Raw genomic sequence first — 17141 nt, 5'->3', positions numbered from 1 at the left:
TCTCCTGACCTTTCCTCTAACGCCACATTTACATTTTGGGCTTTTAGTGACATGAATTAACAACCGTTGGATGGATTGCCATGCAATTTCATACAGACATTCATGGTCCCCTCCAGACATTCCCAACAACTTTAGCTGTACTTTGTATTCATTGCTAATTAGCAAAGTAGTAAAAAGAACTTGAAACACTTAGAGGAGTGTGCTATTATGGTATTCCACAAGGTCTGTTTTATTGGAATATTCTCTGGTGTAGCTCAGCTGTAATCACCAAATCCGTCAGCACGTTAGCATGTCGTTCCCTGCCGAGCCTGTTTGTAACTGGTAGGCCACCGACAACGTTCTCATCCCTTCACTTAACTGACTTTAGCAGTTAAGATAACACTCAACTGTCCTGCTGTTATTACAGATGTTAACTAACCACTGACATTGGACTGTGCATAGCTGCAGAACGAAACACTGATGTATGAAACGAAGGTGCCGGAACGCAATTCTGGATCATTCCAGCCCACTTTAACCCCTGCTTATAAGGTGTTACACCAGTGGTTTAACATGTAATTAGACCCCTTACTGTCACGCATATCATACGGTATGTTACATTCAATTCCAGGCAGGCATTGGTTTGCATTTATTTCAACAGCATCTCACTTTCATCTTCTGTGGGTGGAGTGTACTCCTTTATCATAGGGTTTGTTCAGTTGTAAGGACGTATCAAGTAAGTATTAAGCTTTGGTCATGTGATAACATGTATCAAAGTCTGGGTAAAGAAAAATCCCTGATTTCTTTCTAAACACATTATACATACATACATTAGAAAATAATTGTTGATACATGTGGGAAGACTGTAAACTGTGTAGTACTGAATTGTGGAGTTAGACAGTTTTTCCCCATTATGTTCAGTATTGTTTTAGGTGGTCTGAAATCATGGTTCGATGATGCACTGGAGTCATCCTTAACATAAACCCTCCCCTACTATATAAAAATGATGTTACTACTAACGTTAGAGCGCATAGCATTAGTGAAGATCCATTGACCCAGTGTGAGCGGCGAGTTTGCTACGTTCCACAAGCTCACTTAGCTCTTTCAGTCTAATAAACACATGAATAAACAACTCTGTTAAATGCCAAAATCATATAAACACAAGCAAAATAGCATTCACCAATGTACCTTTCAGTCTTTTAGCCCAGAGACTGCCGTCGGCATGTTACTGCTGACTGCTGTGGATGCGTGTTTTGTACTTCCTCTCACCGTGAAGTGGCATTCTTCTGCAGCTCAGGGTGTGTGTGCTGTTCTACCATAGACTGTGTGTGCTACTGGGTTAGCTGCTAACTATAGATAGATTTTAAGTATATGTTCTAACAAACTAACCCAGATGCATTGAGAGTCTGTTGATGCCAGTGGCCCATGGCAGCCGCTCGTTTTTCGGCCAAGCACCTTCAGGAGGCAGAAATCTTAAAAAATGTGGCATGCGTTGGCATCTTCGCTGCATTCATTTGAGGCTGTGTGAATATGACCTGAGAGTCTAAGGCCATGCTAGCAGCTCTGTGAGGCTGTAAAGCACTGCTTCGAGCTAAATGCTAACATCGCATACTAACTAGCGCACAGTGACACTGTTAACATGCTGCTGTTAAGCAGGTATGTATGCCATGATCCCACTCTTAGTTTAACATGTTATCATGCTAAAATGTGCTAATTGGCACTAAACACAAAGTTTAGGATTCATCCTCTGGAGACCATAACTGTAGAACAATGTCATGACAATCTATCCAATACTGTAGTTGTTGAGATATTCTGGACCAAAGTGGAGGACCAATTGTCCAACATTGCCAGCCCTTCTGCTAAAGAAGGTCTCAAAAGTGTGTATCCTGCATTAGCATTACAATTCAAGAAACACAAAGGTGAATATTACAGTTAAAATTGTGTAAAGAGACAGACAAAAGAACCAAAACAGCAATGGCCAGATACAATTGTAGAGAACTAAACTTGATGTAGCCTACGGACGCCTGCTGCAATGGAAATGGTTTCGGGAAAGAGGAAATAGATGAAGGGTTTTATCTATGTAGATGACAGTTTTTCCTCTTATGGTGGGGATTTGCTTCTGATTTCTCTGAAGATATCAGGACACGTAGAGTCAAGGAATGCAGAGGCCGTTCAGATCAAATTACCTTCACAGAGCCGAACTTCACCAAATATAGCAGCAAGGTTTTTCTAGCACAAGGAGAGAGACCCTTGTGAATCTGAAATTACATTTTTCCCAATGTGACATGGCATTTGCCCCAAGCAAACCCTGAAGCCTAGTGTCATCACATCAGTTAAAAAGAATATTGGAGCCAGTTCAGTGTTCTCTTCTGTAGTCCAAACTTGGCACCGTTTATGCATCCTTTTGCATCCTGGTGTCTCATCCATACAGATAATCAATAGTGTTGTTTCTATGGCAAATAATTGGGAGTCTATTTGCATGCAGGCGGCTGCAGTAGGAGGCCCATCTGTCCTGGAGCGCTTTCTAATTTATGTTAGTTGTTGTTGTCATCGTTGTCAACACACATCCACACCCACACCCACCTACCCACCTACCCACCCACCCACACACACACACACACACACACACACACACACACACCCTCCTCTTCAACAGAAGTGACAGCGGAGGAGCTCTGGAACTAAAAGAGCAATCCATCATCTGAGTAAAGCTCCAGTCTGACACCACACACAGACTGTTGTTAGACTGAGGAGAGTGAAACTATAAGCCTGAGGAGATTCTTGATGATTACATGCACATGCAATATATACATTAAAAAAAAATCTCACTATTTAATTTATATTTTGCCAACTATATATATATATATATATATATATATATATATATATATATATATATAAATATATTATACAATAAGGTTTCTCGATAACATTTTACATTTAACATAAGTTGAAACAACAAAAGTTCAAACAACTCATTTCATAAGAATTATTTTAGTTCTTTATGAATTTTAGAAAGATAAAAAAAAAAAAAAAGATTTCTAGAAGTGTCTTAGTTGTATTTGTTAGATTAACCTCCAGGCAGTCAGAATATAAAGGATTCCACTGCATTCCTTCCTGCAGAGACTCTGACTTCACTGTGTTTGGTTTAATCTGTATGTACTTAGCTATTTATTTCTTGTACAGTACTAGTTAGTTTCTTATTTTGTGTGTATATATATATATATATATATATATATATATATATATATATATATATATATATATATATATATATATATACATATATATATATATATATATATTTCAATACTTCTTTGAACTTAGTTTGAAGACAATGCAGCATCTTCTGTTCGTTTTGGGTGGGATTTTTCTGTTCTGGTATGTTTTTGTGTGTATGTATATGTATATATATATATATATATAAGCACATATATACTTTTTTTCTGTTGTTGGTGTGTCTGTTAAACTGAAAAATCAATTTAAAAAAAAAAAGAAACTTGCAGCTTTGCTGCAGTAGTTCAGCTGAAAAAAGTGTCTACATGAACCCACATTCAATCCTAACCATATGAAAATAGTTTTCAAATAGCTTATATACTGCAACTAAAAACAATAATATCATTGACTGCATCGGCTGTCAGACGGTCCGGCGAAAATGCAGTTCTTCCCATACATTTTTACTGGGGACAGTGCTGCCGTGGTTGCCGCAGAGGGGAGCCAGAAAAAAATGCAGCGACCTTGCGGTGAAAAGTTTTGACTGATTCAACTTTTGGAAAAAGGCAACCCAACGTCACGCTGCGGTGACCAATCAAGTAAGCGGCGATCAGACTTGTCAGTGCGTTTTGAGGGGATGTGAAGAAAAGTTCTAGGCGGAAAGTAAACAGGAAACCTCGCTGCCTCTATCGCTGCCACAAGAAAGTAAAAATACAAAAAAAAACTGTCCAGGAGTTTGTGTAACAGCTGTTTCCTGCAATAACAAAGTCCACAGTCCCTCCATTTCTTTTCTTTCTCTCTTTCTCTGTGAAATGAAGCGTGCCTTCAAGTGCGGTCGGAAATGCCAAGATCTATAAATGCTCGCACTAAATGCTTGCTCTTGGGGGAATTACTGGAATTGTTGGGTCTTTGTAAATTATAGTGTGGTCTAGACCTACTCTATCTGTAAAGTGTCTTGTGATAACTCTTGTTATGATTTGATACTATCAATAAAATTAAATTGAATTACTGTTTTTCAGAAAGTAATGGCGGTGGAAGCAATAAAAACACCACATTATTTGTAATGATAGCTGATACAGGTGCATGGCAAGAGAAGGACATCCAATGTGTCGATGAAAACATGTGGCCTGATGCTGGAGGGAGGCAGGATTATACAATTCCTTGTTACTAATTTATTACGTACCTTTAGTTTGTAACTTTTGTTCTAGTTAGGGACCGTTCGGTATAATGGAATGGACCACCGGAGGAAAATAGGGGAGGGTCATGTCTTTTTATTCTTTGTTGATGGGAGGGTCATCCAATTTGTTTTAGTCTAGGGGGGAGGGTCACTCAACTTTTGTATTCGTGAGAACAGCAACATTTCAAAGTGGTTTGTTTGGTGCATATTTATCCATGTAGCTCTCTCAGTCTCGGCCCCTATCGCTAGCAGATGGGTTCCTCCCTATTTAGTCAGCCAGACCTGTAGCTTTAGAGACTGTGGGATTTCCCAAACTGAATAAATCCCGCTCGCACATCACAAAACTACTTTGCTAGCTCCATCGTGTTGTAACTAAGACATCTGATGAAAAAATAATTGTATTCATTAGCATGATTGCCGTACTGTTTAGTTCAAAAACATCCAAAACACCGTACGAAAACATAATGGACCAGACGCAAGCTTTTATTTTGAAAAGTCAAAGCTTGCGGACTGCACCAAATGGGAGGTCTCCAGGCTGCAGCCATACCCGACTCGAGTGGTAGCATGCAAGCTCCCAAATTGATGCTCGTCTGAGAAATAAAATATAAAATGACTGAGGAAGCCTGGTGACGAGTCCGTAGCAACCATGGTGGTAGCAACCAGTGTTGAATATTACCCAGTGTGCTTTGCTGAATGGTCTCAATGTTTTATTGTTTTATTTCATGTGAATACTAGTTCACTAGAGCAGTAACTTAGTATTTGAAGTAATGCAGTAATGCAGTGAGTGTGCATTTAGTTTTCCATGCTTATTGTGTTTCCACAACAATGTTAGTGAGTAAATCTACTGAAATGGCCCCCACACCATAACAGAGGAGTGTAAATCGTAAGATGAGAATGCAGAGGTTTAGTCACATATGTTGTGGGTGTAAAAAAAAAAAAAAAAAAATTCCTATCTGTATATCTTTGCCAAGCGTTAACCAGTATAGAAGGGAGGGTCAGGTATATTTTGACTGAAGGTCCCAAAACTCCTCTGGTGGCCCCTGAAATAAATAACAAACAGTCCCTTCTTATGTAAATTACTACAGACAAAATATAAATATTAAAGCAAACTGCTGATTTGAGTGACATCACACTTTTGATTTGTGTGAAGTCACTCAAATTATTGAAACTGTAAAGATTAAAAGCTTCCAATTTCTGTATTGGTGTTTGATGATTCTAGACATTATAGGTGGAGGTTCTACATGAAACCCATTTAGCTTAAAGCAGAACATTCAGATAGAGTTACAGTTGCAACTTCCAAAAAGCACTGTAGTTCTCCAATGGGGACAAGCACATTCCAGCATACATGTGTTTCTTTTGGTTGCATTATTGTGAGAGCTACAGTAAGGATGATTGTCAAGGATTCAGTTTCAAGCACACAAAACGTGTATCCTACTGTTTAATGATACGGTAATATGATGCTGCCACCTACTGGAGGCAGTTCATCAATGTGTGATGGCCGGATTCGTCATGTTTTATCTACATGGCTGTAATACAGTGGTGTTAGAAAAATCTGGATAAGTAGTGTATGTTGGAAAAGGTGTATGAGGTTTATAAACTATTAACATTATAGACAGCATCCTGCCTTTTGTGTTGGGTAATTTACATGGAGTGGCAGTGGCTCAGTCGGTTTTCATTAATCAGTGTTGGTAGTTTTGATCCTGGCTCTGATTGGACAAGTTGTGTCCAAAATGTGGTCGAGCAAGACACTGAAACCTAAATTGCTCCCGATGGCCAGGCCAGCACCTTGCATGGCAGCTCTACTGGTATCAGTATGTGTGTGTTTGAATGGGTGCCATTGTAAAATGCATTGTCCCGTTTTACTAGAAATGGAGTGGAAATTTTGAACTGAAATTAGGATGTTGTGCTTATGAACACGTCGCAAAAGTAACAGTACTTGTAATGCAGTCCAGGAGAAGCAAATGCTATGTACTTCTTATGTTTGTTAGTTTAATAAGTAATAACACATCATATATTTTGTATACAAAATCTTAAAACGCCTGTTCACCCATGCTCACGTATGACGCCTGATTAGACCTTCTCAGTACAATTCAATTACATTTTATTTATATAATCAAATCATAACAAGAGTTATCTCAAGACACTTTACAGATAGAGTAGGTCTAGACCACACTCTGTAATTTACAAAGACCCAACAATTCCAGTAATTCCCCCGAGAGCAAGCATTTAGTGCAACAGTGGCGAGGAAAAACTCCCTTTTAGACAGAAACCTTGGACAGACCCAGGCTCTTGGTAGGCGGTGTCTGACGTGCCGGTTGGGGGTGTGATGAACAGTGGCAATTATAGTCTCAAAGATAATGGAACTAGAACTAGTAGTTCATGGCGTAGCAGGGCACTGCAGGGCGTTACAGGTACTGACAGGGCGCAGAAGGGTGTAGCAGGACGTAGCAGGGCGTAGCAGTCCATAGCAGGATGCCTAGCAGGACTACAGCGACAGCTGCAACCATGATTAAGGTGCCACCCTGATCCAAGTAAAGTTGTGGGGCGAAAAAACATAAGGACTCTGGGGAATAAGCTCCCAGACCTAAGTTAGTAACAAGCATTTCTGGGACATGGATGGGAGAGAGGAGCTCATTGTGTCAAAGGAAGTCCCCCCGGCAGTCTAAAACTATTAACAGCATAATTAAGAGCTGTGTGGGAATGTACAAACTGTGCATGGTTGGCAGGACAATCTGTTATCATTGTTATTTGTACGTATAGTTCAGTGACATGTAATTTCTAGCATAGCTCCATCCAGCATGCAACTGATCTGGTCTAGTCAGCCGGGGTAATTAACAAACACCTATGTGAATGTTCACTCTTTAATTTGCAAGGTAACTAGTAACTCCAGCTGTCACATAAATGTAGTCGAGTAAAAACATAACATAATGTGGAAATATTTAAGTAGCTCAATTGCATTTTTTGTCCAGATACTTCCACTACTGACCTCCATAGTTGCATCTACAGTATTTCAGAACAGAGCCATAAAATACAACCTTCACTACACTTACCTGGCATTCACACAAAGGGTACCTTTTCTGTTTGAGTGGAACCCCCTAAGAAATACCATGATCACACAGAGTCATACAAGTTGCGTAATAACCACTTTATTTTGTGTATGTCACTTTTGGCTTGTTTAGAAATGTTTGTGGTATTGTGTAAAATGGTTTTCACCTCTAAATAGTGCACAGCCTTTAAAGACAGCTTCTTTTTTTTCTTAAACAAATAGTGTGAAAATGTAAAAGACTAAAATGCCAGACTCACTCACAAATGAATCAAAAATAAAACTAACAGGGGCCTTGTTTAATCAAGGCAACACAGTGAACACACCCAAGCCATGTTAACATCAGTCTCTTCGTTATCCCCTGAAGAAAAAGCATACAAAGATAATAACTTGGCTTGCAAAGGGCTCTGCGTAACTTCGAACATACAGTCCTGTCCCTGGTCAACCCAAACAACTTGCCTCCTCTGCCATAAACTCACGCAGAGCGGTGATCATACAAAGAAACTGTATAGATCTCCAGGTAATGTCTGCCAAACCTCAACCAAAAAAGGAATGTGTAGCTTTCCTCAATATAGGACAGGTTGGGGGGGAAAAAAGTTGTCATTTGTGACTAAATAAAAAAAGCCCAACTAGGCAAACAACTGTCCATAAACTTCTCCAACCACTAAAACACTCGATCAAACTCAGTCTGACTGGTGGTGGCTGGGTTTCTGTTCTGATTGGGCGGCTGCTGCGGCATGTGGCCTCTCCGTCTGGGCGGGGCCAGATATTCAAACATGGAGGTGTTGTGAGTGGAGAGCATGTTCTTCAGGTCTGACGGCATGGGGTCGGACCAGAAGAAGTCGTGGTTGAGCGCGTCGTCGCTGTCGATGCGCTGTGCCGGGTCCAGGACCAGGAGTTTATCTATCAGATCCAGGGCGTACGGGTCTTTGACGTAGGCTTTAAGACGATCCTTTACTTTCCTCTTTTGGCCTTTGGGCAGCTCCATTTTCTGGTAAAGCTCATACTTCTTATCCACGCCAGGCCACACCTAATGGAAGAACAAAATGGTTCATGATCGAGTTGACAAAGAAGAGTAAGGGCTCGACAGTGAGAGCGTTTCCAGCGCATTTGCGACTAAAAATAGATGTGTGCCAACTGTAAAATGTATAGAGGGTTTTCACGGCGCGTCATCAGACCCGAAGTCGCCATGTTGGAGGTACTCCGCATCACAACAAAGCACAGGCACTGAAGTAGATCCTGAACGGCGTTAAGGAAAATGGTTAATTATTGCCGTGTTTTAGGTTGTACCAATAGGTCAGCCCGAGAAAAAACATTTGGAATATTATTGACTTCCAAAAGTTATTAAAAACCAGGGAGAGGAATGCCAGAAGTTATCAGAGGAAAGGAGGCGCTTGTGGTTGGCAAAGCTCAACCAGGATCTACGAGGGAAAAATCTGTCTTGTTCGGTCTTTGAAATGAGAAAAAAAATAAATATATTGAGTCACTTGACTACACCTTGAGTATCACAATGATATCATACAGTTAAGGTTAGGTTGATTAAAGACGTTATTGCATTACCTACTTTGGCCTTCACAACACAACGGTCGTTAATGATGTTGGTACTCACCCATCCACACACCATCTGGTTATAAGCCTCCAAACTTTTGTAGGATTTAAGGTCTTCCGCTGTGTATGGGCTCGGCGAGAAAACCAGCTAGTTGACTATATCGGGATATGCAACTGAAGGAAGAATCACCGGGTCGCCATGGATCCAAGAAGAGGGAGCCAACTTGTAAGGATCTGCACCGCCAGTAAACTAATTTCTCAAAATATCGCGCCTTTTTTTGTGGTCCAAGTCCTTCCATGCCTTTGCATCCTGGACGCGTTTTGATGAGCTTTTCTGTTGTTTAGACAAAGTATTAAAGTATCCAAAGTGCACAATACTCCATTACTCCATTCAGTCGTTTACACCGAGTGCCTCCAATATGGAGGCATCCAGGTTACCGCCCAGAACGTGACGTCGGTGAAAACCCTCTATTTTGGGAGCAGTTGTGCGAATAACGTTTGGGTATTTTCCACACTTGCTCTAAAAACACTTTTTTTGTGCTGCAGTGGAGTCTGTATTACAAAGAAAATGAATAATGAACCAACACATATGATAATAAACAGATAAAAAACAAAGCTAATAGGGCCGGGTAACATCGATATACAAGACTAGATAGTCTTACATTTTGTATATGGTGATATGACACTAGTGCTATCTTTTCCTGGTTTTAAAGGTTTGTTAGTTTCTGAACTTACTGTTCTATTATTTGCCTTTACCCACTTAGTCATTATAAGCACCAAAAGTCTACCCTTATAATATTGACATCGATGTATTTGGTCAAAAATATTGTGATATTTGATTTTCTCTATATCGCCCAGCTCTAAAAGCTAATTCTCTTTCCCATCCCAAATACTTTTGTACATATAGCATGTATCCTGTACAAGTTTATAGAAAAATGTTTACATCAATGATGCTCAGACTTAGTCAAAGTAGATGGACAATGTGTCTCTGATTGAATTTTAGAATTTGTGAAAAAGTGAAAAAGCCCAAAGTCCCCCCCCCCAAAGGGACTTACCATCTCCAACAGAAAACACTGTTCACAAACTGCTCCAAACAGCTCTATTGTAGTCCAGCCTTTACTTCAGAGACAAACGTGGTCACTTTGGAACACACGTTATAATGCTCGCCTAGCTGCTAGCGTGGCACGTCCTCATACTCTGCTTCTGACTGGCTAGTAGTCCTTACCTAGGTACTGTCAGGGCACGCCCTCATACTCTGCTTCTGACTGGCTAGTAGTCCATGCCTCACTCTGTAGCTTAAACAGAGAGCTCAACACACAGGGTGAAAAGAGGAGCTGCAGCAATGTGCAGTACAACAAAAATATGTTTTTTTTAAATTAAACCACGTAAACCTATTCTGATATAACCTCGAAATACAATTATGAACCTGAAAATGAGCATAATATGAGCACTTTTTTGCTACATTTTAATTACGCCCCTGAAGTTCTTTCTGCACACGTGCTTCTTTTGGAAAAACAGTTGAGCCCTGTGAGTATGTCACCAGGTAATGCAACTTTAGTCTAAACTGATGTTCCCGTTATAATGTCATCTCACCTCAGCAGTGATGGAGCCACAGAGCTGGCTGATGAGAGTGAGCTGATGCTGCTCAGTGTTGCCTTGCATTATGGGACTTCTTGTCCACATCTCTGCCATGATGCAGCCTGCTCCCCATAGGTCAATGGGGGGGCCGTAGTCTCGTTCACCTATCAAAAACAACTGAATAGTAAGATAAATACATATATAATGCAATGCCTTTGTCTTTATTTTTTTTAAATAATTTGTGAAGCACTTTGTAAACTCAGCATCAGTGAGTTCTATACATCATTATTGAACGCCTTTTTGATATATGATGACAATGATTGAGATACAGCATCACTACCTGTGATGGTTTACAGGTGCATGTGTGATGAATTTATGAACCGAGACAGTAGGCACTATAAATAGCTACAGATGTGGGTAATGGCTGTACACAATGTCAATACACGTCAGTGAATTGCACTGCATCCACTTATTGAGTGCATATGCACATTTCTGTATTTTCTTGAGTTTGATGGTCCTCTCTTACCTAGCAGCAGCTCCGGAGGTCTGTACCAGAGTGTGACCACGCGGTTAGTGTAGCGGTTCCCCTGGCTGTTTTTAGCCAGGCTAAAGGCTCGAGCCAAACCAAAGTCAGCCAGCTTCAGGACACCATCTCTGGTGATGAGCACGTTGGCTGCCTTCATATCTCTGTGAAGGATCTGATCCGAGGGAAGGAAACATCAAGATCGAGACCACAAGACATTGTAACAGGGAGAGCAATAACAAATGAGGTGGTATTTCTTGGGTTTAAACTGATAAAATCCATGTTTATCAATTGAAAAAGATCGACCCTATTGGTCTACTTTCAGAAAAAAAAAAGAATGAGACAATTTATTATACAGACTCTCTTTGGAGTGGATCTTACTCTTTTTGTGTACTTGATCTGATTGTAAAGCTTAATTCTTCCATTTCTAAAGTTTGTTCTGTTGTTGACAGACACTGATTTAATATAGGTGGATTTCACTGTTTCCATGTCATCTGCTTAATGTCGGTTACACGCAGTATGTTAAATAGATGCATGTCCTCTGCATGTATCATTTCTTGTAGATTAATACCCAATATCTATCTAAAACCGTGAAGCCTCTGTATGTTTGAAATATGTCATGAACCGTTCATCCAATGTACTTCACTCTTGGTTTCCTGGGTACCCAGTGAACTCGGGGTTTGGAATTTGGAGCAGTTCACTCACACACTCTTACACACACACACACAGTTAGTGACTCTTTCCAGTCTTCTGCTGATATGATAACTTCCTATTCTTTTTCTCATTTCTCTAGGGTATATACGGTATATAGGGTATTTTACATACATTTCTGTCTAAGATCTTAAATCTGGATAGTCATCTTTATCAATGCCTCACCTTGTTTCTGTGGATGTAGTACAATCCATTGAGCAGCATCTGCATGACCTTCTTGATCTCTGCCAGGGTGAACTTTACATTGGCATTGCTGAGCAGCCCAGCCAGGTCATGCTCACAGAAGTCAAACACCAGGTAGATACTGCCTTTGTATCTGTTGAACTGAGTAGCTTCAAGAACAATGGAAGAATAAGGTTATGCAACATATGCTTCCTGCTCCCATCATTGGAGCAAGACACATTTTGCTACTTCTTACATGGTAGGACAGATAAGTGCCCTAAATATATAACCACACAAAGCTAGATTAAAGACAGATTGTTATAGCAAATGTTTGTAACACCAACCTTTGGTTCTGCAGATCTCAATCAGATTGACCACATTCTCATGTTTGAGTAGCTGCAGGATCTTGATCTCTCTCAGAGCTGTGATTGGGAACTAAAATAAAGAAGCCAGAGAAAACTCATATAGTCAATGTGTAGAAACCCTGATGGACTAACGAATTCAAGCACGTTGTCAATATTTACAATTATGTAGCAAGAGCAAAAACAAGCAGCATTATAAGCACAGGACATAGGCTACAGTTACTTAAAAGAGTGGATGCCAGGGAGTTTCACAGCCAAGTCAGTGGGCTGGATCCCAATATTCGACTATTCGTTCGTTGGGTAGGTATTCGATTTTCAATTTAGGGATTTGAATATTCGTTTTGATTTTCCTTCAATACTAGGGCTGCACGACATGGCATTCTGTGCGATAACATAACTGCAAAAGTTGTGCGGTTTAAGTAAACGAAAAAGGTGTGCTGTGTGTGACACTCTAGTCTCTGTGTGCACTGCAGTCTCCACGTTGTAACACCCTTCACTTTAACAGCAGATGAAGCCACTACGTCTTAAGAACCTTTTGCGTTTTTATTGTTCACTGTAACCCACTTTACATAGTCTTTGCCATCTTTTTCCTCTCGCTTCCCCCCCCTCACACAGCCGCTCCGATACAGCTCATCTCGCAGGTCGGAACTGAACCCGCGGCTACTACGGCGAGGACTGAACCTCTGTTGCACTCAATTTGCACGCTCTACCAGGTGAGCTACCCAGGCGCCCCATATTTTTGATGATATCGCTAGGTTTATTGTGTGTCTAACTGTACACAATCTTGAACAGAGCTGCAAAGATTGATTGATTAATTCATAAGCTGTCAACTATTAAATTAATCGGCAACTATTTTGATGATTAATTGGTTTGAGTCATTTTTTTAATGAAAAATACATATATTTTTCTAGTTTCTTCACTCCTCTGTTAGCCTGGTTGACACCAGACCCTTCTCAGTTGTAACTGAGAGTCCTCTGGGCGCAAATGGATAGTCCTTCAACCAATCAGACCAACGATCCGGGTGACGTAGCAGCGACAGCGGCATCAACGGGTTGCTGCGCTTCGGTGGCCGTCATGTTGAATGTAGGGCCGTAATCTCCCAGTCGACTAGTCGATTTATTGGTCGATACGTTCTGGCTCGATCAAAATTGTGATTGGTCGATTTTTTGCCGTGTTAATTTCTTTTTTTTATTTATTTATTTTTAGTATTATTTTTTGTGTTAATTTCATCAGGTGGAAAGCACTAATTGCTAACGGGGGTGTTTTCAGAGCACCCCTGTTTCACAGGTAACAGTCTGTCTTCAGAACACCCCCCTTGTTTTCACTTTTTGAATCAGCCCAACCCACTGGAGACAGAATGAAGAAAGTACTAGAAGGCCTTGGTCTGCTGGTTTTTTTTCTTTTCTTATTGTATAGTATTATGTTGCATATTCCTCAACAGTTCTTGTGCTGATATCACTAGTTGACATAGTACTATTTTCGGAAATCATAGGCTATGATATTGCGCAGGTGCATGTGATGCAACGCTGTCAGAGCTGACAGACAGACAGAGACTCGAGTGTGTCATTTCAGTGCAAAATAATTAGGTTAAAAAAAACGATATAATATACTGCAAATAGCCTACTAGCTTTTTATGTTTATTTATAATTCATTTAGGCGGACAAGGCTACCAAGTACTGCGCAGCTAATTAATCTAACGCTTTTTTTTTTTTTCAATTCTTGCTGCTGCCCTCTTTGTTTTTGGAGCATATGGTCAAGAACGACACATTGTACCTTTAATATGTCTTTTCTGTCATATAGAAAAACATCTCACGCTGGGTCCACATCAATCGTTCCTAACAGGTGTCCCAATCTTATGGATATTCAGCATATAAGGCTATAAAAAAAATAATAAAAGACTCTGAATGGTCTCTTACCCCTTCTTTCTCATTTTCCATCAAAACTTTCTTCAGCGCGACCTTCTTCCCAGTCTGTCTGTGCTTTGCTTTGAACACCTCCCTATGATGTGAATATTACATACATACATTTACAAATACAACACTTTTACTTTACCGACAACTTGATTTTAAACACTCGCAAAAAAAGAAAACAAAGTTCTAACTAGGGGTGCAAGATATATCGACTCAATATTGTTATCGTGATATCACGTTGCACAATATTATATTGAAAGTGTCGCGATAAGTATAATATTTTGTGGAGCGCTGTGTCCCGTCCGTTGGCTGTGTGGCTTAGTTGTGTGTGATTTAGAGCCCGCTTTAAACGCTATAATGATCATGTTTCATTGGCCAGTTACCGTGCCACTTGCACATGTTAGTACACGTCAGCACACAGGTCCACTACGTGACAAACCCTAGGAGCGTACCACGTGTGTGCATATTTCAACAGAGTGACAGTGTAAGTGAAGAAATATAGCGTAGAAATCTAGCGGCAGCAAATGTAATTTGCAGCGAGGGTCAGTCTAGCAACTCTCCGTTGGCTTGCGAGCGGGAAAAACCAAACTCTGGTCAGGCCAATCACATCGTGTATAGTGTCGGTGGGCGGGCTTAACATAAGAACAGCAGAGTTGCGACGGCTCCGCATGAATTCCCTGCTACTTGAAAACAAAGAAGATGGCTGCTGCTGCTGGAGAACAGCGGTCTTTGGAATCAGCTTTGGCCACGACTCTGAAGACTTGGAGTTAAGCCTGAAGTCATTCTTAAAAAAGGAAGATGTGTTTGTGGTTTTGCCGACCAGATACGGCAAAAATGTAAACTATCAACTAGCGTTGCTCTGGTTGGTTGTAGCGCCATCCTATTGCGTGCAGAGGGAATTTGAAAGACAACCGTTTATCCCACCCCTGCCAATGGTGAGTTCCCAGACCCAACATCTGGATGTGGATCTGGCTTTTCAGGCTAGAAGAAATAGAGACAACTAAATGGAACGAATCAGAGAAGCGAAAGAAAAGTTGTCCTGTCCTCTGTATTTATTTATACTGTCCAACCAGTAAAACATGTCCTGTTCTGTAGACATGGTCCTTATTTATTTATTCATGTTGTACCAGTCCAATATGACTGTCAGTTGAAATAAACCTTGTGTTGTAAGAAAACTTGTTCAATTTGTTATGAATCAATACATGCATTTTCCCATAACTTTTTTAATTTTACATATGTTTAAAAATATCGAAATTAATATTGATTCACAGTATTCATAGTCGATATCACAATATCACATTTTGAGTGTTTCTCCTATGGTGATTTGGGACTACAACGCCCCTCCGTTAACTAGCTAACGTTAATGTACAATCCACTAGACAGCACCTATTTCAGCTGGTACGACTAGGTTCTGTGACTTTGTAGGCTACATTTTCAAAAAGTCTACTGAACATAAAACAGACACCTGGTCCTAAAACGAATTTTGTACAGCTGCCCACACGGAGAAAAACACAATTCCCCATGTTTAACTAACGTTACTTGTTCCACTGTTACGTTAGACTGTATTCCTTATGACTCAAGTAAGCTACAGCACAGCTAACGTTAGACACAGCCACAAAAAAACGCATTTACAGATACACTCACACGATACAATGTTTGCGTATTCCTCACCCAAAGGTTCCTTGTCCTATTTTTGCCATTTTTTCATATTTGGAGAACTCGTCACAGAAAGGAAATTCAACTCCATCGTAGTATTTCGACATTATGGCGGCCTCCCGGTCGGGCCTGAAGAGACATTTCATTGCAAATTAGGACTTTTATGTTAAAACACGAGCTATATAGAACATGTGCCAATGTAATTGAATTAAAGAAAATACACGTCTTATAAGTTAAATTTAATATAGCTATATTCTTACTTTTCAGCCCCACCGGCGTTGCTTGTTTTGTCTCGCTGCATCCCTGTGCCGTTCAGAGTCTCCAACCTTCCTGCTTCTTGTTCTTCTTTATGGTTTATTGGCGGTTGGGAAACCAACTTAAAGGTGCATTACTGCCTCCAACTGGACTGGAGTGTGAACGAGAGATGAATGCGGGGGGGTGTGAAAGGGATTATGTTGTCTTTCGGGGTATGTCTATTTCAAGCTGCGAGCCTGCTACTAGACCCTGCTACGTATGCATTTAAGTTAAACTGAACGTCAGCAGTGTAATGATTTGTTTCATCAATTCATTAATAATACTAAAAATAAAGATATAGAAATATAGACATCTCATTCGCGTTGTTTAGGCCTGCACCAAATACAATTTGATCAACACATCAAATAAATTCAATCCAATGAGTCCAAATGAAGGCAGCAACACTGGACAAGTAGTAGGAGCAGGAATCTTCTATTCTCGTGTTTATAATAGTCACAAAATAAATCCAAATTTAAATAAAATACCATAACATAATCACAATAATAATAACAAAATCATATCTGTAATCATATTAATGTGATCTATACTGAAATACAGTAGCAATCGATAACACTCATTTCTTCAGTCCTTTTCTAGTACATCCATTAGATCACACTTTTATCTTTGGGATGTTTTGAATGAAATGCTTACATTCATCATTTTTCTGACAATATACTGTTCAACATGCTCCACTGTTTCTTCTTGCCAACAGTAATCACTCACAATTTAGGCTATGCTTATACCTATTCTGAACATTTACTGTTTAGCCCAGTGTGTCCATGTCCAAGTCTTGATATTATCCCATCTCTCTTGCTCCTTATTTCTCCCACTTACCTTTGTACTCCTTAAAACCATTGTCCTTTCCTCTCTTCCTCCCATTGCTTTTGACACCTTTCCTTTAATCTCTGTTCAATAATGATCTTAAAGGTGCCCTGCCACATATATTTCATTACTTTGTGGTAATGTCTGAAGTTCTACCATGGACTCT

At 40.1% G+C, this 17141-nt stretch overlaps 1 protein-coding gene across 2 annotated transcripts; it reads right to left on the bottom strand.

Annotated features, from left to right (window-relative positions):
• Positions 1–7496: 7496 nt before the first annotated feature.
• On the bottom strand, positions 7497–16230 carry cdk9 (cyclin-dependent kinase 9 (CDC2-related kinase)). Of its 2 annotated transcripts, XM_078272266.1 has the most exons (8): positions 16120–16230; positions 15875–15988; positions 14210–14291; positions 12276–12366; positions 11935–12101; positions 11062–11233; positions 10551–10699; positions 7497–8439 (listed from the first exon to the last, which is right to left on the bottom strand). In XM_078272266.1, the coding sequence occupies exons 1-8, from the start codon at positions 16158–16160 to the stop codon at positions 8074–8076; spliced, it is 1182 nt and encodes a 393-aa protein (XP_078128392.1). In that variant the 5' UTR covers positions 16161–16230; the 3' UTR covers positions 7497–8073. The 2 variants fall into 2 exon arrangements, with proteins under 2 accessions (XP_078128392.1, XP_078128393.1); XM_078272267.1 differs by lacking the exon at positions 16120–16230 and having other exon boundaries at positions 15848–15912.
• Positions 16231–17141: the final 911 nt, after the last annotated feature.

This window comes from Sander vitreus, chromosome 16 (assembly GCF_031162955.1).
Source record: "Sander vitreus isolate 19-12246 chromosome 16, sanVit1, whole genome shotgun sequence".
NCBI lineage: Eukaryota > Metazoa > Chordata > Actinopteri > Perciformes > Percidae > Sander > Sander vitreus.
This window is presented reverse-complemented; position numbering and strand designations above follow the sequence as displayed.